Source organism: Eumetopias jubatus, unplaced genomic scaffold (genome assembly GCF_037043125.1).
Source record: "Eumetopias jubatus isolate StellerSeaLion01/CBP00866 unplaced genomic scaffold, mEumJub1_p1.0 scaffold_15, whole genome shotgun sequence".
In the NCBI taxonomy this organism is placed as follows: Eukaryota; Metazoa; Chordata; class Mammalia; order Carnivora; family Otariidae; genus Eumetopias; species Eumetopias jubatus.
The window spans coordinates 77,708,221-77,732,030 of NW_028274821.1; the positions used below are offsets into that span (position 1 = coordinate 77,708,221).

Here is a 23,810-nt window from a genome sequence, read left to right on the forward strand (position 1 = left end):
AGGAGAGGAATGCGACCATGTGGGCAGTTTGAATGTCAGCAGTATCCTCAGGGAACGTATTTTACAATGCTGATGCCTCTGAACCTTGAGCAAATCTTTCTGTTTTGCTAGGCCGCAGTCTTCCTGTCTGTAAAATGAGCAGCTCAAACTCAGAGACCCCCAAACACCCTTCCAAACCTTGCTCAAATCCCAGGCCTTGATTCTTCTTCTAACACGTTTTGGTCTTGTCTCTTGAGGTACTAACCCTCAGTTCCCTAGGGACTGAGGGGGAGGTGAGGAACGTTAGGGAAGGTTGGGAGTTGGGAGAAGAGAGGTTTGGAAGCAGAAAAGCATGAGTGGAGTGAACTGACAAGAGGGTATGACTGGGATCTTTATAAAGTGAGGAAGACTTCTCTAGAAGTCTGTGTGACCTAGGGTAGGTCCCCTCCCTCCCTGGGACTCAGTCTCTCTATCTGTGCACTGAGAAGGTTGGTCTGGATGACATCCAAGCAACCTCCTAAGGCTACCTCTGCTGTCCCTTTCTTCCTTACGCTATAGGAGTGACACGTTTCAGCCTTGTTCTTCCCCAAACATTTGAGACACATTTGGATGCCTGCATTAGCTGCCGGCCTCTCAATGCCATTCATCATCATGCCTCTGAGCACAAGAAGGAAAAAAAAAAAAAAGAGGCTGAAGGGTTCTCGTGGTGCAGGCTGGCGATCAGGCCTGATGGAGATCAGAGTCCTTAATCAAGGCTACCTGGGGGGCTAATGGGCACTGACTCAGCTAATGGGGCAGCCCGTGTGGAATGCCTGGACTCTGAAAGGCCAGCAGCCAGGCCACACCAGGGCTCCCATTTCAGGCGACCCCTTGCCCCCTAGCCTCGTCCACCCCTGAATGCGCCATGCACACTATCATCTATAAATCAGCGTCTGGGAGAAAAGCATGTGGGTAACAAGATTCTCTTAAAATTGTGGCTGACTGCGGATGGAGGGGGATGAGGCAGCTTCACCAGCAGCCTGGCCGGAAGCAGAGGCTGACAGCCCCAAACACCAGGAAGGACCATGGAATTCCTGACCGAATGCACAGGGTGGGGCCTGCCTCTGGGGGCATGTCCTCCTCACCGCTGCCCCTGCCTCGCCCGGGGAGCCTGCATCACCCATGCTTCTCAAGTCACCCTGGAAGGGGTGCAGGGTGGGGGGAGCAAGGGTTACAAGGAGGAGGAGGGAAGCCGGCATCAGCACAGGAATTAGAGCCATCTGGGGCTGACTCCTCAGCTTACGACCCACAGACCCAGTGGCCTCCGTCGGTGGCTGCACTACTCTGGGCCTCAGTTTCCTCATCAGGAAATGGACATCTTAACCCCGATTTTTAAAACTGTCACAGGACTGGGGGTAACATATTACACACGATTACCGGGGCGCCTTGGTGGCGCAGTCGGTTAAGCAACGACTCTTGATTTTGGTTCAGGTCATGACCTCAGGGTCGTGAAATGGAGCCCCCTGTCAGGCTCTGCGCTCAGTGTGGATCTGCTTGGGAACCCCACCTGCGATGCACTCGCTCTCCCTCTAAAAACAAAAAAATGATTACCACGTCACTGCACTTGTCGGCGGCTCAGTGTGAGCCGTTACCCTTGCCGGCGGTGTTACTGCCGGCGTTGCCATCAGCCGGCCCCCTCAGGCCATACTTCCTCTCTGGCTTGGTGCCCTTGCCCTTCTTGGGCGCAGCCCCTTCCCGGGCTTCCTGCTGTGTCGGTTCTTTCCTCCCTTTTTTTCCTCCCCACACGGTTCTTGCCTCCTGTCTGGTCCAGATTTTACTGCTTCCAACCATTTCTCATTCTCGGTACAATTCCTGTGTGCCTGGCACGGGGGGGATCGCGGCACAGAGACAAATCCATCCGATTCTCTGCCACAAGCAGCTGACACTCAGGTGTCACCAAGAAGAAAACACATTGCTACCACAAGCTGTGACTTGGGCTGGGGAGGACTTGGAGTGTGTGCAAAGAGCCGCGGGATCGCAGGGAGGAGCATCAGACTCTGCCCCCCAGGGTCGGGGACATGCCAGCAAAGAGGGAAGATGATAACAAGAGGGGACACTGAGAGTCCTAACCGCTGGGTGATTTTGGAAGTTCCTTTCTCACCTTTAATCGACCCAGCCGCTCTGTGAAGCAGCGGCTAACGTCCTGATTTTACAGATGAGGAAACTGAAGCCCCCAGGGGTTCAATGACTGGACTTAGGTTTGCACAGCAAGAAAATAACAGGGTCAGGATTCGAATCCCATTCTTCTCAACTCTGGAGCCAACGCGCCCCCACACTGTCCCAGGTAAGATGGAGGAGTTCAGCATGATCCTGCATGTCACTCAAAATGACCCACTGCGGTGGCTCTACCTGGCTGCCTACCACACCTCTACTGGAGCTTACGGGGACAGAGATGAGATGAGGCTATGTGGTTGTCATTCCTCGGGCCCCTGTGGCTCTGTTTCTCTACTAGCTGATGGGTGGCCTTGTTCAAGATCCTTCATCTCTCTGAGCCTCATCCTTCTTACCCAGAAGACGGAGAACATAAGTCCTGACCTGTCCCATTCACAAGGATGCGGTAAGGATAAAATATACACTATTCTATTCAGGACACGTGATGATTAATAATGCAGCTGTCCCCCACTTGCACAAAACCTGAACCAGCAAAGTGAAATATACAAAATGGATTAAGCAGAGGGTAATTATTCATTTTGCAAAAGAGTTCTTCACTCTACAAAAGAGATGCACTGATGGCTTTTTTTTCAAGCACCAGCTATCTTTGTGAGTTTAAAATCAAATCTCATTTATAAAATTAAAGCAAAAAAGAACAATGATTTTCCAGATGTGCACTGAGTACAAGGGGCCACACACACATGCATGCACACACACACACACACACACACACACACGAATGTGTCCTGCCTGAGCCAACCACACCCTAAAGCAAGGTGGTCTGGACACCAAGAGGATGGAGCCTTTGCCTCTGGCTAGTGAGGAATTGGGGGAGAACCAAGAGAACCAGGGGGCAGCATGTGACATCTGCACTCTGTTCAGAGGCATCACTTCCTCAGAGTGACCTCCACCTCAGCTCTAGGCAGATGGTCAGGGTCACAGGTATAGCTTCTCTGGGAAACTAGAGAACCATCATTTCCAGGACTTCCATCTGGAGTATTATACCATTTCACAAAATGTATATGTTCAGCTGAACCCAGCTCATTTCCACTTTGCTAGTCTCACTCCTGATTATATTCATATTCACATTCTTGCTCTGCCCCTCCCTCCGCGGGCTCTCTTCTGATGATGGTTCTTCTTCCCCCTTCTCCATCTCCCTTTTTGGTTCTCAGTCTTTGTGCATTTGCTCCTGCCTCAGTTTCCCTCTTTGGTCTCTGCTTTTCTGCCTTTGCCTTTCTCTGTGTGTGTGTGCCTCTATATTCCTCACTGTCCACCTTCCTGTAAGTCTCTTTCCTTTGTAGAAAGGAAAAGGACAGTGGAAAGGACTTCAGTTTAAGTCACACAGGTGCAGGTTAAATCCCCAGACCCACTTCGTCCATGAAAGAGACAAAAAAAGGACAGTCTGTCTACTTCAAGGGTTAATGTAATGATTACATAAGATATGGTAAGTAAAGGTGCCTAGAGCAAAGAATTCATTCACATCCTGTTAATTCCACTCCCCCTACTGTTCTTCCTTTTTCTTGATTTTTCTCATTCTCCATCTTTCCCTTTACTTCCCATCCATTCTGCTCTCTTAGTCCCAATCTCACACAAGCACACACACCACAGCCTCTTCCCCACCCCCTGGCCCAGGCCCCACCCCTAACTCCACCCCAGGCCCCACCACTTTACCTCTACCCAGGCTCCACCCCCTTATCCCTCCCCAGGCCCCTCCTCTCTACCCTTCCCCAAGCCCCATCCCTTTACCCCTGCCCCAGGCTCCGCCTCCTCACTCCACCCCAGGCCCTGCCTCCTTACCCTTCCCCAGGCTCTACCCCTCAGCCACCCCCACCCCAGGAGACCCCCCGCAATCCCTGCTCCAGTATCTGCCCCTCACCTGCTACCCCAAGCAGCGCCCACGTTCTGGCAAGGATTTAATTACAGAATGGCACAGGTTCCCATTACGAAGACACACGTTCTTTCACAAAATGTTTTTACGGTACATTTACTGGTATATGATGGAGAACCATCATGAATCATTAAAATTAAGCAACGTGTGTCCAAGTGGCCTGCACCAGGCTTCACTAGGAAGTCAGGCTTTGCTATTAAGTCCATTTTGGGCCATTTGAAAGCTGGCAGCAGACCATTCATACTGCACAGGGTGAGGCTACCTGACCTCACCTGACTTTTGTGTGAAGCATCTCGAATTCCTGGATGCCCTGTCCTGAGGGGCGGTCTTGGTGTGATCAGCATAAAATCCATACATCTCCCGACCCCTGTTGTCTGGTAGGAACCCATCTATTGAAATTTCAATTAAAAGACCACTTAACAAAAAATAACCAAAAGGCTGGGATGATACACACACACACACACACACACACACACACACTCCTTTTCTCTTTTTCAGAGACCTTTAATCACCTACATTGAAATGGAAGCTGCCTTCAGTTCAGGAGAAGAGAAAGGGCAGTGGTGTAATGGGCTGACTTCCATCAAATAACCAGAAAAGGCTAGTGAGTGCTATTACTAAGTGCTGTGTTTTAAATGGTTCTGTGGAGGCTGCTTCTGCTCAGAAATCTGTCACCACGCCTTCCATTCCATCACAATTAAGACTTCTGCGGGTTAAGTGTTGTCAACACTGGGGGTTCTTTTTGCCCCTGATTCAATAATTCCCATTTGTTGGACACATATATTTGCCATATTATGTAGCAGGTACTTTGTACTGATTACAATCATCACAATAACCTAGCAAAGGTGAATACCTTTTCCTTTGATGAACAAAGAGCAGGAAATTGAAGGTTGGGGAAAATTAAGCAGTTTGCTCAAAACCGCACCAATAGTTTCAGACAGAGCCAAAATTTTAACCCAGGTCTGCCTGACTTCAGTGCTTTCCCTTTTTTTCCCCTTTTCCTCCGACTGCCTCTCTAAAAACAAAACAGCCCACGCTGGGGGCAGCTTGATTTTGAGCAAATGGGGTGGTGGCAGTGTCTCATCTGCTTCCCTCCCTGGTGACTGACTCAGCCTTGGGTCTCAGTCAATGTTTGTGAAAGAAAGATGTTGCTTTCTAATGAAGCTGACGGGGAACTCGCCATGCACCAGATGTCCTGGATGGGAACACCTCTTTGCATGAATGGGTGGATCGGATCATATGCCTGAAAGACAAACCTGACAAAAACACTTCCAGAAGCTGATACCACCTTCAGATGTTGTAAAAGGCTTCTGAAGGCCTTGGCTCAGCTGGGAGCCTCCATTCCAAGGATAAAAAATGTTGACTGCTTACTTTGTCCTCAAGAGATGGAGAAATCAAGCTTCTGCAAGCATGCTGGTCAGGAGACCTCCACTCTGCCATGAACTTCCTGAATGACTTGAGCAAGTCCCTGACCCTCTCTGAATCCCAGCATCATCTGCTATAGAAAAAGGGAGTTCAACTGGATGGTCTGCATGGTTCTTTCCAGCCTGGACCTCTCTGCTCTTTGAATCCCCAACTGGCCCCTGCAGGAGAAACTTCAAATGTTTCTTAGGAGGACAGATGGAGAAGCCAGTGTCATAAGTTTATACACCCCCCCCCCAATTTTAAGGGGCACTCAGGGCTGTGCAAAGCAGGGTTGACACCCTCGGATGAATGCCTCCTTCGATTTTGTGCCAGAGCCTCCTCCATCACCTCCCTGAGTCCCAGCCCCGCTTGGCACAGTGCCCAGAAAAGCTCTGCTCAGCCCTCACTTGTGGCACATATCCCTGTCACTGGCTCACTTCTGTCATCCTAGGTCATTGGTGTCTGTTATCATCCAAAGGTTTGCGTCTCCCCAAATTCATATGGTGAAGCCCCTAACACCCAACATGATGGTATGTGGAGGTGGGGCCTTTGGGAGGTAATCAGGGTTAGATGAGGTCATGAAGCAGGGACCTTGTGATGGGATTATAGGGAGCAGAGGAGAGGCAGATCTCGCACTCTCTACACACACACACTGCAGAAAGGCCATGTGAGGTCACAGACAGAAGTCAAGAAGTTGGTCTTCCACAAGCAGAAAGAGAACTCTCACCAGGAACCAATTCAGTGGTACCTCGATGTTGGACTTCCCAGCCTCCGGAGCTGTGAGAAATAAGGTTCTGTTGTTCAAGCCACCAGTCTATGATATTTTTGTTATGACAGCCCCAGCAGACTAAGACAGTATGATCCTCTCCTCAGTCTTTAGAGACAATGTGAAAACTGGTTCTGGATCTCATCCACATATGGGGGACCCAGCATTGGATTCCTCATTTCTGATGTTGAGAGAATGAAACCAATTTGTTAGAAAACTCCAAGGGACAGAGATGGCAGCTTCTTTTGCTCATTATCCCCAACACTGGGCACAATGCCTGGCATATAATTGGTGCTCAGTAAATCACTGCAATGAATGAAATGCAATATCTTGATTCCAGGAACTTCTTTCCACCACCACCGCTACTACCCTGGCCCAAGCCACCATCATCTCTATCCTGGATGATCATATCAGTCTCCTAAATAGCCCCCCTGCTATCACTCTTGCCTGTTCCCTATAGATTTTTCTCAATGGAGTAGCCAGAGTGATCCTTTTAAAAGTAAGTTAGATGACATCAGTCCTCGGGTCAGAATGCCCCTGTGGCTTCTTGCTGAGCTCAGGTTGAAAGCCAATGTTCTTACAATGTCTCTCTGGTCCCTCTCTGACCCCAGCTCCTAATATTTGCCTAGTATCCAGTGAAGCCCACGGATGTTCTCCTATGTGATCTTCCTCAAATGTGCGAGGCACAATCTGCTCTCAAAGCCTTTGTCCCTGCCATTCCCTCAGCCTGGACTCCACTTTCCCCAGATATCCACAAAGCATGCTTTGCTTCCTCACCTCCCCAATCATGCCTACCTTGAACACCCTACTTAAATTTGCAATCACCCCTCTCCTTCTCATTCACAGCCCACTCTTCCTGCAGCCTCTTTATTAAAAAAATCATCTTCTGACATAGGATACAATTTATTTGTTATTACATATACTCTAATTATCTGTTTGTCCCCTGGCCCCACTAGAATGTGAGCACCATGATGATCACGGTTTTTAACTATTCTGCTCATTCTGTCAGTGCCTGACATCCTGCTTGAATTAAGATAATTGAGAAATAAATACCAGTTGAATGTTAAATGAACAAACACACGAATGAATGAATAAATTCCAAAACCATTCTTTAACTCAGATGTCAAAGTATTAAATTAATCTACTAGACCAACCAGGGGTTGGCAAATTTTTCCTGTAAAGGCCCAGTTGATAAATATTTAAGGTTTTGCAAGCCACAGAGTCATGACTTCTCAACCATGTTACTGTAGCTAAACTAATGAGCATGGCTGTATTTCAATAAAACTTTATGAAAAACAGCAGTTTTCCTGTGGAATATAGGTTGCAGACCCCTAAACCAGAGTAAGCTCCATCAGCACATAGCACCACACCTAGCACAGCCCCGTCACTCAATAAATAATTTGGAGTGACATATATATGAAATGTAGTTCTACTCTTCACTCTGTCACAGCACTGTCCAAGTGAACTTGCTGTACTGGAAATGTTCTACATCTACACTCTCCAATATGGCAGCCACTAGCCACATGTGGCTAATGGACACTTGAAATGTGATGTGAATTAATTTACCTGTTAATTTAAATAGCCACATATGGCTAGTAGGTACCATATTGGACACAGTAGCTCAATCACAAACATTGTTTTGCTTCATGCTCCAAGTCTAGCCCCTCTCCGTCTAGGAAGCCCTACCCAACTGCTAAGGTTCATAGTAACTTTTTTTTTTAATCCTATGATTCTCATTTCATTCAATTCATGCTTTGACTAGAGCTATAACAATACTTAATATTCGTTGAGCTTTGTGTACCAGGCATTGTGCTAAATGCTTAATATGTTTTATCTAGTTTAATGCTGGGCAGAGCATTGGCCTTCAACGCATATCTGCAATACTCATTCAAAGTTGGAGAGCACTCAGAAAATCTAATGTACAGCTGATCCTTGAACAACATGAGGGATGGGATGCCAACCCCCAGGCACAGTTGAAAATCCATGTATAATTTTTGACTTTCCAAAAACTTAATTCTGGGAAGCCTTACTGATTAAACATAAATAGTCAATTAACACATATTTTGCATGTTATATGTATTATATACTGTATTCTTACAATAAATGAGAGAAAAGAAAATGTTATTAAGAAAATCGTAAGAAAGAAAATACACCTACCATATTGCGTTTCTCAAAAAAATTCTGCATGTAAGCAGACCTGCACAGTTCAAACCTGTGTTGTTCAAGGGTCAACTGTAATTTCCTTTTGTTTTATAAATAAAGAAACTGAGGCCCAGAGAACAAAGTGACATGTCAAAGGTCACACTATTAGTCAAAACTGCAAATCTAGTAGTGAAACCCCTGGAATTTGTCTCTAAACCCAATGTTTCTTCTTTCATTCACTCATTCCATCATTCATTATTAAACATTGACAGCATACTAGACAATTTGCTGGGCTTGGGGTTAAACAGTACATACCACAGGTGCGATCTTTGCCTTTATATAGCATATGGTCTTTCGGAGAGTGAGGACTTGAACACAGAATCATACAAACAAACATATAATTAGACATTGTGATTCTGTACTGATAGCACAGATTAGGGGTTAAGAGGATACACTCTCAAGCCCAAGTTCTAGGATTCTAATCTAGACTCTACCACTTCCTAGATGTGTGGCTTTGGGAAAATCCATTAACTTAGGTGATTCAGGTAATAATAAGGTATTACACCAATTCTAAGACACACAGTTTTCCACATTTTCACACCCTTGAAATGAGGATTTGTGTGTTATTAATATCTTAATGGGTTATTTTCTTAGTGGTATGTAAAATATTGGCACATGTATCTGACTGTGTCTTGCTTCAGTTAAAATATGACTGTATCTACCCTCTAGGGCTATTGAAGGGATTAAATGATATATATGAAATCCATAGAGACATATTTTGTACTGTACAATGGACATCATTATTATTTTGTTATCATTATTTACTCTAAAGGAAAATAAAGTGTACTAATATTGCATAAAACATAGGGAATAACTGAGTCTAGAAGGTCAGCAAAAACCTTGAGGATGAGACATTTAAGCTGGACCATGAAGGATAAGGAGAAGGGAGGAAAGGGAAGAATAAGGCTTATAAGGAGTGAAGGTGGGTGGAAAGCAGACTGTTGCATACAGAGGGAACAGCACCTGTGAAGACCCTGTCACAGTGGCTGCTGGAAATGACTGACCATTATCCAGTTGGACCACTTCACAACATGGCTTTGTATCCTATGAACACTCCCAGCCCCCACCTCTACTTTTCAATTAGCAATAATCACGCCTCGGATAAACCTCACTGGCTACGATACTGCCACTGCACCAAGCTCCCCACCCCTACTTTTACCATCATCTTCCTTTTCTATGCTTTTGTTTCTTGATAGTTCGCTGGTCATAAAGTATTACAGATATATTTAGAAGTTTCTGAATCTTTTTAAATAGTAGGACAGCTACCATTTATAGAGAAACTGATCTATCTTTGTAATACGCTTGTTGAATAAAATTAAATATAGTCCCTAATTTAAATGCCAGTAAATTATATTTTTGACGATGAAGCTAGTCTTAAAAGTGGAGAGCTTCCTTTCTTTTTGACATATTCATCCCAGAGGTCATAATCAGAGATACCTCAAGTTATCTTCCCTTTTAGAACTTTACCAGATGACACTTGTGATCTCTCACAACCTTTCTTTCAAGTTCAGCAGCAAAGGTTACCTTGAACTTTCAGTGAGGCTGGCAAGCTCCCAGTAAGAAAACATTTTCAGTCTCTTTTGCAGCCCATTCTAACCTTCTTGTCCTTCCCAATTTGTGAACAGTCAGTCCTGCTGCTTTCTGTTGTGGGCTTTCTGAGATTTTATGACCTCATCTTTTGACACAGATTGTCCTTCAAAAGACCTCAACCCTCTTCTACAACATAATATTTTACAACACATCTAGACCAAATATAGCAAGACTCCTGAACAGAGATATAAAATGGTTTCCCTACAACTCATAAATGCTGTCACAGTTCCAACCCTGACTTCTGCCTATCTCCCTTGTCCCCAATCCAATTGGGTCCTTTTATTTTTTCACGCCAACTTATTCTAAATTCTTTGTCCAAAGGATTCATGCCTACCTCTGAGAATTCTTTGCAAATACCTATTAAAGAGAGAATGCCAGAATGCCTCTCTCCTCTCAATGCTAAGCAAACTTCTCAAACACAGACTCCTCAAATAGTAGTTTCTTACTCAGTCTGGGTCCAAATCCCAGCTGTTATACTTAGTAAATATATGGCCTTGGGAATTTCATTCAACCAACTTTAAGACATACTTTCTTGTATGGAAAGTGGAAGCAACCATAACTACATAGATGTGTTGTTATGAAGCCCAAGATAGTTACAGAAAGCTGCAGCAATTATGGGTGGTACACAATAAGTGCATAATAAATTGCAGATGTTGTCATTGTTACCCCAGTATTCATGGACCCCTTGATATGGTACCAAAACTCCACCATGCCTCTCTTAACTGTAAGTTATCTCTGGCCATTGTCTAACATCCCCATCTATAATATATCAGCAATGAACCTGCATCAAATGGATCAATCTGATGAGATAAATGGGATTTTATGGTTAACATTCATTTCATGGCCTTCAAACAGAAAAAAAAAAAAAACTTGGTTTGTTGTTTGAATGGCTTCTGTTGGAAATATTTCTTGTTTAAGTTTGATTTCATTATCTCACATGTCTGAATAATGAGGCACAGGGTTCATTAATTGACAGTAAGTTTAGATGAGTTTTGTTTAATTCGGGTTCTAGTAAAGTTCTGGACCAAGGAATGGTAATGTAGATATCATTATGAATTCTGAGGATAAGAGTGACTCACTTCATGGAGGTTTGATTTCCCTAGTTGAGGCCCACCGGAGAAAGAACATAGTTGGACACACTAATCCTAAACTGGTAAAGGATAGAGCTTACTTTATTTGAGTTCAAAAAAAAACTAGTGGTACCCGTCTCAAAGGAGAAGTTGACTTTCAAAAGAGAGCTGTACCAAGTAAAAGTTTAGCAAAAACCCTTAGCCAAAATACCACTGTCAACACCCAGAGAGCTATCCATGGTCCTGACACCAGAACCATGCACCCAACGCATTGACCAAGCCCTGACATTTCACCAAATGAAACTTGCTTCTCTATCTTTTGTTCATTCGTTCACTCAGTCATTCATTCATTCACTCATTCATTCATTCATTAATTCGTCCAAGAAAAGATGTATTGATTCAGGAACTGTTTCAGTGACTGAGCTACAGGAATAAACATGATGAGCATAGGACAAGTTTTAATAAAACTTTTCACATACACAAATCTCTTCTCTCTGGTCTGCCAGGAAGTTGGCTCTCTATAGATAAATCTCAATTTATTTAACTGGGTACTAATTTACTTAGATCCTATATATCTGGTACCTCGAAACACCCATGCTGCAATCTCCTTCAAGGCAGGGACATTCTCCATCTCTGTGAATTCTTGAATTTACAACTTCATAAAGTCCTTGTGTTCCATCAAACTTTAATAATACAAGGCTTAGTAAATAACAGGAGTAATCTATAAACATTAGAAATATTTAGTACAATATAAGACATATATATGATATAACTACACTCAGTGTATTCTCATTTGATATCTTATTGCAAATGAAAAGTGGCTGCTGAAGACATGAAAATAAACTGAATATGATGGGGAACATGGCTGAAGTTCATATCAATTTGAAAAGAAAATTCAATCTGCTTTAACTGCCATTTACAAATTGTTTCAATCATACTTACGCTTTAAGTTATTAGTGCCCAAAGGTCATAGAAACATGAATTTTGAGCCCAGAAGTATCTTAAGAATTATTTAGGGTTGTAATTCATATCTTGCCACTAATTTACTGAGCGACACTGGGCAACTTGCTCAGCCTCAGTGGCCTTCAGTCTCCTCATTAGATCCGACAAGATGATCGCTAGGGGTCTTTCTTGCATTAAAAGTTGTTTCCACTAATTTCTTTGTTGGAGAGAATGAATATGAAGTTCACAGCATAGGCCATACTTAAGGTCAAATGACAAATTTGTGGCCAAGCTGGCACCAGGATTGAGAGCCTGGGACTTTTCCCATTGCACTAGTTTCAAAGTCACACAAGGACTACATGAAAGGCCAGCGGATAGGAATGTCCAGGTTATGGTAAGTTTCTCTGATAGGTGGTCAGCTCCCAGAGGTCAGGGACAACATCCTATTTTCTTCTTAAATAATTTAGCCCAGTGCACAATGCTGGATTAGAGGTGTCTCATGAAATATTTATTAAATTAATTGAAAAATACATTGAGTTAATTACATGAAGGCCCTAGGGACTGCATAACTGATTATAGAATTAACAGCAGACACAATGTTTTGAGTGCTCACCATACATTAGGTACTGTGCTGAATGTATTTGAAATGTGATTTTTCATCTCATTCTCACAGCACCCTGCCAAAGAAGACTTACTCTCATTTTTTCATATATATAAAAATCAGGCTTGACTATATTAAATGACTTTCTCAAAGTCCTACTAGCAGTAAACAGAAAAGCAAAGATCTGAACCTGGTCTGACTCAAAAGGTTATTCCAATTCTACTCTGGTTCACTAAATGCTTGAATGAATAAATAAAGAGATGAATGACTTAGTGACTAAATGCATTAGTGTTCTGCCATTACTTGCTTTGTGTGGTTTGAAGCCATATTGTCAAAGATTTTGTATACAGAATTTAACATGATACCACACATGTGCAGAGCTTTAGTAAAGCTGTTTCACCATAGGATTTACCAATGGTGACATTTTGAAGAGCCAAAGTCTGATCATTTAAACATTCTGGTGCTGCATTATATGGGACTAGAGCAAGAAGTTCTTGAATATTCGCTTCTGTCCTCAGAGATGAAGTGTGATGGTAGTAGCCTACTCTGGAAAGGAGCACAACACCACCCTCTGGCAACATTTTCAGGCCTTCTCTATGCCTTCAGTGAAGCCCTTCCTTGCCTTGGTCCTGTATTGGTTTGTTCTCATCCCATTCACCATTATGAAGGTAGATGTTTAATGACTGGCTTTCCAAAGAAAATCAGCCATGATTTGTAACATTAACCAATTTTGTTGATATAAATACTTTCATCATAGCCAATTTTCAAGCTATTTACATGACATAACCAAACCAAGAGTTAGGAAGAGAGGATAACAATCAACTCTCACGAGTCTCATGAGCTGTCATATAGGCCAGCTCCAGCACACCATGTATCCAATTCCATAATCATCCCTGTGGGTGGTACTAATTGTTGAAATCCCCGGAAGAACATACTTGAGCTGGGCTATGGCACACGGCCAAGAAAACTTGGTCAAGTTCATCCATGCATCATGGCAATTATATATTCTTCAGCAGCACCACATCCCGACTTTTCTCCTTCTTCTTGGTCAGTTTAGAGGAATGATCCTTCTCTGATCACTGACACATCCCCTAAAGCTTTAAGACATGATGAGCAATGTTGGGACTCTATGACTTTGTTCAGTCCAATGGATCCCGTCACAGAAGGAGGAGCTTACTGAAGGGAAGCAAAGCCACTTTTGACAGATCTCAGGCCTGAGTGTGTACAGGGGTTGGGGGTTTAGTTTTTCCATGACTTCCCCCATATTCTAATTCCCAATGAGAGGCAAAGGAGGGGAGGCCCAGCTATTCCCTTGGACAGTTAGTTGTTCCCCCAAACAATTGGACAGATGTGGAAGGTAGTTTCCCTTTCCCAGCGACCAATATAATCTTACTAAATCCCTTAGTGGCTCTCACAATCTTCAGATATTTATCTCTCTGTGAGTTCTCTTCATCTTACCTTTCCAACTTCATCACCTGCCTCTTCCCTAGTTCTCCTCCACCACCTCATGTGCAGCACATTCTCTAGATGTCAGCCCAGCTATACTGCTTTCTGGTTCTTGGAATAATTCTAAACTTTCTTCCTCTTGATTTCAATCATTAAGATCCCTCTGTGAAAGGACCCATCCCACTCATCCTCCCCACTGATTCTACCAGGTTCAGCTAAAAGGTCAGGCACTTCATGATGTATCTTCTGAAATCCCTATCCAGAATACATTTCTCTTTTCTCCAGGCATGAGCTACTTTTTTAATGTCTGTTCTTGATTTATCCCACATTGTGTCTTTTATAATAGCTATATATGAGCATATTATTTTTATCCCTGTGAAAATGTGAAATCCATGAAGGCAGGAACATTGTCCAATTTGTCTGTGATTTCCCATAGCACTTAACACACAAGACTTATGAGTTGTGGAATTAAGAAAATCTTGCTTGAATTGAATTTAACAAATTGAAATAAATTTTTTCAAAATGGGTCTGAGTCAAGACCCATGAAAATATATTCAAGGATCTTATGTTCCCATTTCCACTCCTTACCTGTAGATAGTCCTATCCGTATATGCCTTGAGTGACTTGTAAGAGTAAGGTGTTTTGCTGGACATTGGGGTGGGAAGGATACAGGAGTAAATTAGATACAGTCCTTGCTTTAAGGAGCTTTCATTTTAGTAGGGCAGGCAAATTTCCAAACAGTAACTCAAGTTTTAATCAGATTTGTAGTCAACAGAGAACTCTGATGATACTGTGGAAGTTATCCATTCTACCAAGAGGAAAGGAGAGGTAATCAGTGAACAGAATTTTACAAAGTAGATGATTAGAGAATGGGAGACATTTCAGGTAGAGAAAGGAGCCTGAACTCTAGTCAGAAGGTCAAACTTGGCATGGGGTGTTTGAGAGGACTATTGTGAAGTTGAGCAGAGTGAATACTGCAAGGAGAGTGCTCTTAGGGATGTGGCTGAATGTGAGGATGAAGCCAGAGTCTTCTAGCTTGTCCGGCTACTGGATGGTTCCTGGTGACCCAATTTCTCTAGAGCTGGGAAATATTTAATCTGAGTTCATATGTAAGTGGATATGGAAGAAGAAACTAAAAATTGGTGCATAAAATTGTTTCAAGGAGCATACAAATTTCCTTCCTTCCTTCATCCTTCCATGACTTTCTGTGCACTAATTATACGTCAGCAATAGGCTAAGTTTTAAAGATACAGAGATAAGCAAGACACATGCTTTGAATCCCCTTTCACCAGCCCTTAACAAAGCTTGCAGTCTGGTGACAGACCCAGACAAGGAAAGAACAATGACAAGAACTATGACATAGGGAAGTACAGAGGCTATGAGAGCAGAGAGGAGGGCTCCTCAATAGAGTCGGGGGTCTGGGCTGAATGGAATGGAAATAAAAAAAGAACCCTTGATCTCCCAGTAAAAGGGGGAGAAAGACATTTCAAGAGGGAGGAAACACCCCATCAAAGGGATGTAGGCATGAAAGGGTATGGTGCCTTCAGGAAATTACAGGTCTCAGTGTACCTACAGTCCAAGGTATGTGGCAAACAGGGAAGAAAATAAAGTGACAGACATGAGCATAGCTTTGTCAGATAAATAAACTAACAAATACGGCAGCTGGGACTTCTCTTGTTCATGTGGAAAATGAGAGGACTATCTGGGAAAAAGAATGTTTAGAGCCTCGGTGCACAAAGAGTTGTCCTTGGCCAGAAGCATCAGCAATAGCTGGTAGCTTTTTAGAAATGTGCAATCTTAAACCCACACTAGACCTGCAGAGGCTTGAGAAGCACTGGTCAAGAGCACAGGCTCCTGAGTTGGAATCCTGGCTCTCTATGTGCTGGCTATGTGACTTTGATCCTCTCACTTTTCTTCTCTGGCATCAATATTGTCAATGATAAAGTTGAGAAGTTCAACCCAGTGGATTCTAGTAGCATTTTCAGCTCTGTAGATATGTGTGTGTGTGTGTGTGTGTGTGTGTGTAATTCTAGGGGATAATGGTAGGAGAGTCGATCATTTCCAAAACTGGCTAACACATGCCTCCTTCCTGAATGACCCACTGTTTGGAAGGATGCCCTCAAGCTTGCAGCTAACGGAAAAGATCATCAGAAACAATGAACATGCACCTGAAGGCATATCAGCTGGGAAACCAGGTCAGACACTCAGGTACTCACCACTCTGCTAGCTGGGGGCTTTGCGTGGGGAGGGAAAGGTGGTGACCCCTCCCACCATAATCCTGCCTGCTTTTTAAGGAAAGAAAAAAAAAAGGGAGAGAGAATGTACAGGATCAGATCCAGAGGCACATAGTTCCACAAGGGCTTTCCTGGCTGTTGTGTGACGATAATCAAGAGTGTGTGTATGTGTAAATATGTGTGTGTGTGTTGGGAATAAAAAGGTACTGCTTAGGGTGACAGTGCCTTAAAGCCTAAATGTTTTAATTAAGAGAAAGAAGATTCAGCTGTCTGGTCAAATGGTACACTAGAGTTGCTTTGCATTTTCCAAATAGCTTCCTCAATAGGCCTATGAAAAGGCTGCAAATATGTGTCTAAACAGGCTCCCAACTAAAGGATAAGAGGAGATGGTGGTTAGAAAGCCAAATCCTTGCCCAGCTCTGCAGAGACTCAAGGGTTAGCCTGGAGAAGCTCTCCCTTCGCTCCTGAGCTATTGCCCCATGGAGAAGTGAAGGAGAGCTGGGATAGGAAGGAGCACACCCTTAACCCAGGCCCCTGCACAGGGGCTGCCCCAGGGCATCGTGCAATGGATTTTCCAGGCAAGATGGTCAGACTCTTGTTAATGAAGAAAGGGATGAAGTTCCAGAGAGACTATAGCAATATAAGTTGTAGGGAAGAGCACAGGACTGGGAGCAAGAAGAGCTTCATCTTAATTTCTAACTTGCTCCGGGACCTTGGCAACTCTCTTCTCTAACTCCCATTTCCCTATTTGTACACATTAGTAACCAGCATTTATTGAGCAACAACAATGAAGAAGAGATGGTCCATTTCCTAAGCATTTACTATAAATAAGACAGTGTCTCCCGGGTTTAAATACCAAGTGTATGCTGTTGACTCATAAATTTCTATCTCCAGCTAAAACTTCTTTGAATTGGACTTTTGGATTCCAATGCCTATTGCTATTTTCTATCACTACTTGATGTTTAGTAGTCAACTTGAACTTACATCCCAAACAGCACCCTTGATCCCCCTCATTTCAATCCCAAACCTCCTACAGCATCCTCTGACTCAATGAAAGAGATGTCCTTTCATCCACTGTCCAGATTGAATCATTTGGAATCATCTTTGACCCCTCTATACTCTCACCTTCCATATCCAATAACAAGTCCTGTCAAATCTACCCTCTGAATGTCCAAGATGTCACCATCTTTGCCCCTTACCCTGTAGGTCAAGCCACTGCCAACTCTTGCCTACATTGGGATAATAATTCCCTTGAATGTGAAGTCAACTTGCCATGCACCAGCCAGAGCACTTCTGGTTAAAATGCAGACCACACGATGTCACTTCTTGGGCTCAAATTCCTCCAGTGACATCCCATCACACTCAGAGTGAAATCCTAAGTCCTTGTCATCCTATATAACTCCCTGCAGCCACCCCCACCTAATCTTCTGCTTTTCACATTTGCCTCCTACTCCTCCCCTCTCTCACCTCCATCCAACCACACTATTCCCCCTGTTCAACTAATGGCACACTCCTGAACTCCTCCTACAACATGCTGGTTCTTGTTGTTGCCTCTGCGTAGAACGCCATCCCCTCCAAATAGTCACATGGCTTCCTCCATCTTTGCCTCGTGGTGCCCAATCAAATGTCCCCTTCTCAAAGAAGCCTCCCCTGACCACTGCACGTAATAATGGCTCTGCTTCCACTCCCAGCTTAGCATCCCCTATGCTGTGTGCTCTCCCTCAGCATGCATCATCACCTGACACAGTACATATACTTTCCTGTTGGTCTGTTGCAGCCCTGTCCAACAGAGCTTTCTGCAGGGCTGGGGATGTTCTACATCTGAGCTGTCCAAGAGGTAGCCATTGGTCACATGGAGCTACACAGCACTTGAGAGATGGCTAACGTGACTGGGGAAATGAATGCTGATTTTATTTAATTCTACTTAATTTAAATTTAAATAGCTACCTGTGGTTAGTGGCTACCTTGTTAGTGCAGATTGAATGTCTCCTTAGAATATAAACTTAATCAGGGCAGAGATTATGCCAATTTTGTCCACTGCTATATCCTCAATGCCTAGGGAAGTGTCTGCCTATTCAATAAATACCTGTCAAATGAAGGAGTATATGAATATACTAGGGGCTTTCCATGCATTATCTCATTTAATCCTAACAACAGCCTTGTGTGTTAGATGCTGTTTTCATTCTCTGGTACTCAGAGGAAATGTCTTTCTGAAGAACACCCAGCTAGTTTATACCCTATGACCAATATCTCCCCATTTAAGATGAGTAAGTCCTTGGGATCTTATGTACAACATAGTGAACTCTTAACGATTCTGTTTTATATACTTCAAAGTTGCTAAGAGGGTAGATCTTAGGTGTTATCACCATAAAAAAATGGTATATGAATTGATGGGGGTGTCAATGAGTCTTAAGGTGGTAATCATTTTACAGTATATACATGTATTAAATCATCACAGCATACACCTTAAACTTACAGAATGCTATACGTCAATTTTATCTCAGTAAAACTGGTAAAAAAAGAAAAAGGACATCCAGCTAGTAAGAGGTGGATAGGATCTGAGCTCAGGGATGCCTGATGATGTTCAGATACCTTGCTTTGCTGAAACCGGACCAGATGCTCTCTGTGGCCCTTTCTACTTCTGGGATTCTGTGGTTTTTATAGAACTTTCTCCCTGGCCCAGTGATAGCAGCACATGGTTTAACCACCAATGGAACTGATGGGCCTTCAGGAAAAACCACTTATCCAGGGCTCAGAAGCCATGATTCTTCAGGTACAAGGCATGCAGGCCATCCTGCAGCCTGCCTCCTCCCTCCCTCCATCCCCAGCCTAGCCCATGGCTCACCAGTTTCTGGGTCGCAGAGCTGCTCACAGGCATCTGTCGTCCTCTGCCCGCAGAGGTCTCTCACCCATGGGGAGGTGGCGTTGATCTGGTAATACAGGGACAGCTTGGCCGGGTTTAACCAGTCTGAGACATCCAGGTAGCTCCCTTCACTCACCACAAAGCTGCTCCCTGTGGGTGAACAGAGAGAAAGACAGCTACTTTCTCTCCAATTGTAGGATGTCGATGTGTCTTGGTGCTGATGTGCAGGCCAGGAACACAGGCAGGTGCATGCAAGCAATCCCCCTACCCCAGGTCTTCTGTTTGCACTCATCTACCCACATTGACAGAGCATTTTTACAGTATGCCAGCCATGGTATCGGCAGCCAGGAGAGAAAGAGACAAATCAGATGCAGAGGCAGTTCAGCCTAGCGGATAAAAGTTGGGCCCTTAGGACTGACAGAGATTTGGGTTCAAATCCAGAATCCACCCTTATCTGCCATTGACTTTGTACAAGCCACTCGATGCCTCTGGCCTTAGTGACATCATCTGTAAATAGGAATATCAATGGAACCCACCTCGTTGTTCTTAAAATTGAATAAATTAATGTAGATAAAATGCTATGCTTAGCCAGGGCCTGACTTGTCCTAGGAAAGAATGCTTAAACATTAAAATTTAAAAGTAAAAGAAAAAAATGCTAATATCCCTGTCACCCAGGCATCCTCTAACCCCCTCCCCCCCCGCCCCTAACAGGGGTCATTAATGCCCACAGGGGCCAGATATGTGATATTAATGGGAGAGACTAGCTGAGCAGCTTCTTGGCCTCCTGGCCTAGATTTTATTTTTTATTTTATTAGAGAGAGAGAGAGGGAGGTATGGGGACAGAGAGAAATTCAAAGAAATCCATAGCACCTCTAAGAAAAAAAGCCACACTTGTTCCATAGAAAATGCCTTAATGTTGGGGAATGATGGAGTTTGGCGTGACCTGGCACCACAGATTCTGTCAGACTGGAGTAGCTGCAGGACAGCTCCAGCCAGCTCTTGCCAAATGGATCTAAAAGCCAGTGGTACAAGAATGTCAGGTCTTCAGGAGAGGCTGAAAATTCAGATTTTGATTGTAATCAAGCCATTTGGAAATAACGACTTAAATTTGTTCTTAAATTTGTGTAAGTTAAGGGTGTCTGAGTGGCACAGTCGGTTAAGCAGCCGACTCTTGATTTCGGCTCAGGTCATGATCTCAGGGTCCTGGGATCCAGCCCTATGTCAGGCTCCCCACTCAGCAGGGAATCTGCTTTAGGATTCTCTCTCTCTCCCTCTCCCTCTGCTCCTCCCCTCCTTGCTCACACACACACACACACACACGCACACTCTCTCTCTCTCTCTCTCTCTCAAATAAATAAATAAATAAATCTTTAAAAAAAGAACTTGTGTAAGTCAAACAAAAGACCCTACTTTGTAATCTATGCTCTAAAATACTCCCTTTAACATACATATATATGTACACACATACATATACATCTATATAGACATATATACATACATGAACACATACATGCATACATATATGGATTACATTACACACACACACACACACACACACACACATTCTTTGAAGGCAAGGAAGAAAAGCCTGTGCAAGGTGGCTGCGTATTGGGTATAAATGGTGAATGTATGTATGCAGTAATAGACAAAGGTAGCCCACAACAAAAAGGAAAAAAGGCCTTTCAATAGATGAATGGATAAAGATGTGGTCCATATATACAATGGAATATTACTCAGCCATCAGAAATTGCATCAACATGGATGGGACTGGAGGAGGTTATGCTAAGTGAAATAAGTCAAGCAGAGAAAGTCAATTATCATATGGTTTCACTTATTTGTGGAACATAAGGAATAGAAGGGAGGACATTAGGAGAAGGAAGGGGGAAATGAAGGGGGAAAATCAGAGGGGGAGATGAACCATGAGAGACTACAGACTCTGAGAAACAAACTGAGGGCTTTAGAGAGGAGGGGGGTGGGGGGATGGGTTAGCCTGGTGATGGGTATTAAGAAGGGCATGTATTGCATGGAGCACTGGGTGTTATACTCAAACAAGGAATCATGGAACACTACATCAAAAACTAATGATGCACTGTATGGTGACTAACATAACATAACAAAATTAAAAAAAAGGAAAAAAGGCATCTGAATTGGTAAGGAAGAAGTAAGACTTCTACTATTTACAGATGATGTGATGCTATATATAGAAAATCCTAAAGACGCCACCAAAAAAAAAAAAAACAAAAAACACTAGAACTGATAAATGAATTCAGTAAAGTCACAGGATACAAAATCAATATACAGAAATCTGTTCCATTCCTATACACTAATAATGAAGCAGCAGAAAGTGAAATTAAGAAAAGAATCCCAGGTGCCTGGGTGGCTCAGTTGTTAAGTGTCTGCCTTTGGCTCAGGTCATGGTCCCAGGGTCCTGGGATCAAGTCCCACATCGGGCTCCCTGCTCAGCAGGAAGCCTGCTTCTCCCTCTCCCACTCCCTCTGCTTGTGTTCCCTCTCTCACTATCTCTCTCTCTGTCAAATAAATAAATAAAGTCTTTAAAAAAAAAAAGAAAGAAAAGAATCCCTTTTACAACTGCACCAAAACCAATAAAATATCTACAAATAAACTTAACTAAAAGAGGTGAAAGACCTGTACTCTGAAAACTATAAAATGCTGATGAAAGAAATTCAAGATGATGCAAGGAAATGGAAAGACATTCTATGCTCCTGGGTTGGAAGAACAAATATTGTTAAAATGTCTACACTACCCAAAGCAATCTATAGATTTAATGCAATCCCTATCAAAATACCAACAGTATTTTTCACAGAACTAGAACAAACAATCCTAAAATTTGTATGGGACCACAAAAGACTGTGAGTAGTCAAAGCAATCTTGAAACTGGAGGCATCACAAATCCAGACTTCAAGTTATATTACAAAGCTGTAGTAACCAAAACAGTATGGTATTGGCATAAAAATAGACAGATGGATCAATAGAACAGAATAGAAAACCCAGAAATAATGCCACAAGTATATATCAATTAATCTTCGACAGAGGAGGAAAGAACACATCACGGGAAAAAGACAGTCTCTTTAAATGGTGTTGGGAAAACTGGACAGCTACATGCAAAGAATGAAACTGGACCACTTTCTTACACCATACCCAAAATTAAACTCAAAATGGACTGAAGACCTAAATGTGCGACCCAAAACCATAAAAATCCTAGAAGAGAGCACAGGTAGTAACTTCTCTGACCTTGGTCAGAGCAACATTTTTCTAGGTATTTTATCCTGAGGCAAGGGAAATAAAAGCAAACATAAACTATTGGGACTACATCAAAATAAAAAGTCTCTGCATAGCAAAGGAAATAATCAAAACGAAAAGGCAACCTACTGAATGGGAGAAGATATTTGCAAATGACATATCTGATAAAGGTTTAGTATTTAAAATATGTAAAAAATACATAAAACTCAACACCCCAAAAATAAATAATCCAATTAAAAAATGGACAGAAGACACAAACAGATATTTTTCCAAAGAAGACATACAGTTGGCGAACAGGCACATGAAAAGATACTCAACATCACTCATCATCAGGGAAATGCAAATCAAAACCACAATGAGATACCACCTCACACCTGTCAGAATGGCTAAAATCAAAAACACAAGAGACAACAAGTGTTGACAAGGACATGGAGAAAAGGGACCTCTCTTACACTGTTGGTGGGAATGCAATCTGGTGCAGCCACTCTGGAAGATACAGTGGACATTCCTCAAAAAGGTAAAAACAGAATTACCTTATGATTCAGCAATCACACTACGGGGTATTTACCCAAAGAATACAAGAACCCTAATTCAAAGGGATATGTGCACTGGATGTTTATTGCAACATAATTTACAATAGCCAAACTAGGAAGCCACCCAAGTGTCCATCGATAGATGAATGGATTAAGAAGATGTGGCATATGTATGTGTGTGTGGCATATGTATGTGTGTGTGTGTGTATATATATATATATATATATATATATGTATATGTATATGTAGTGGCATATTACTCAGCCATAAAAAAGAATGAAATTTTGCCGATTGCAACAACATGGATGGAGCTACAGAGTATTAAGCAAAAATAAGTCAGAGACAAATACCATATGATTTCACACATGTAGAATTTAAGAAAGAAAACAAACCTTGAACATTACTCTGATTCTCAAGAGGAAAGAATTATGAATATGCCAAATCCTGTTCTTTATTTCAAAGCATTAGTGTGAAATAATAAAGAGCTAATGTGGTCCTGACAAAAAAAAAAAAAAAAAGAAAAGAAAAAAGAGAGAGAGAAACCAAGAAACAGACTCTTAACTATAGAGAACAAACTAATGGTCACTAGAAGGGAAGTGGTGGGGGGAATGGGTGAAATAGGTGATAGGGATTAAGAGTAAACTTCTCATGATGAGCACTGAGTCATGTATAGAATTGCTGAATCACTATATTGTACACCCGAAACTAATATAACAGTGTATATTAACTATACTGAAATTGGAGTTTAAAAAAATTAATAAATGAAAAAATAAAAACAGAGAAAATACACATAAAAAATATAGTAAAAGTCAAATTTCACAGGGGGAAAGGAAAAACAAAA

General features: G+C 42.7%; 1 protein-coding gene and 1 pseudogene across 3 annotated transcripts in view; both read right to left on the reverse strand.

Annotated features, from left to right (window-relative positions):
* The window catches only part of ASTN2 (astrotactin 2), a 904,520-nt gene that overhangs the window by 482,491 nt on the left and 398,219 nt on the right, over nt 1–23,810 (reverse strand). For all 3 annotated transcript variants that reach the window (XM_028107899.2, XM_028107897.2, XM_028107898.2), the window contains one exon: nt 19,158–19,325. In XM_028107899.2, the coding sequence (XP_027963700.1) occupies nt 19,158–19,325 (168 nt within the window). The remainder of the gene's footprint in view (nt 1–19,157; nt 19,326–23,810) is intronic.
* On the reverse strand, nt 9,498–9,570 carry LOC114212950 (U4 spliceosomal RNA; annotated as a pseudogene).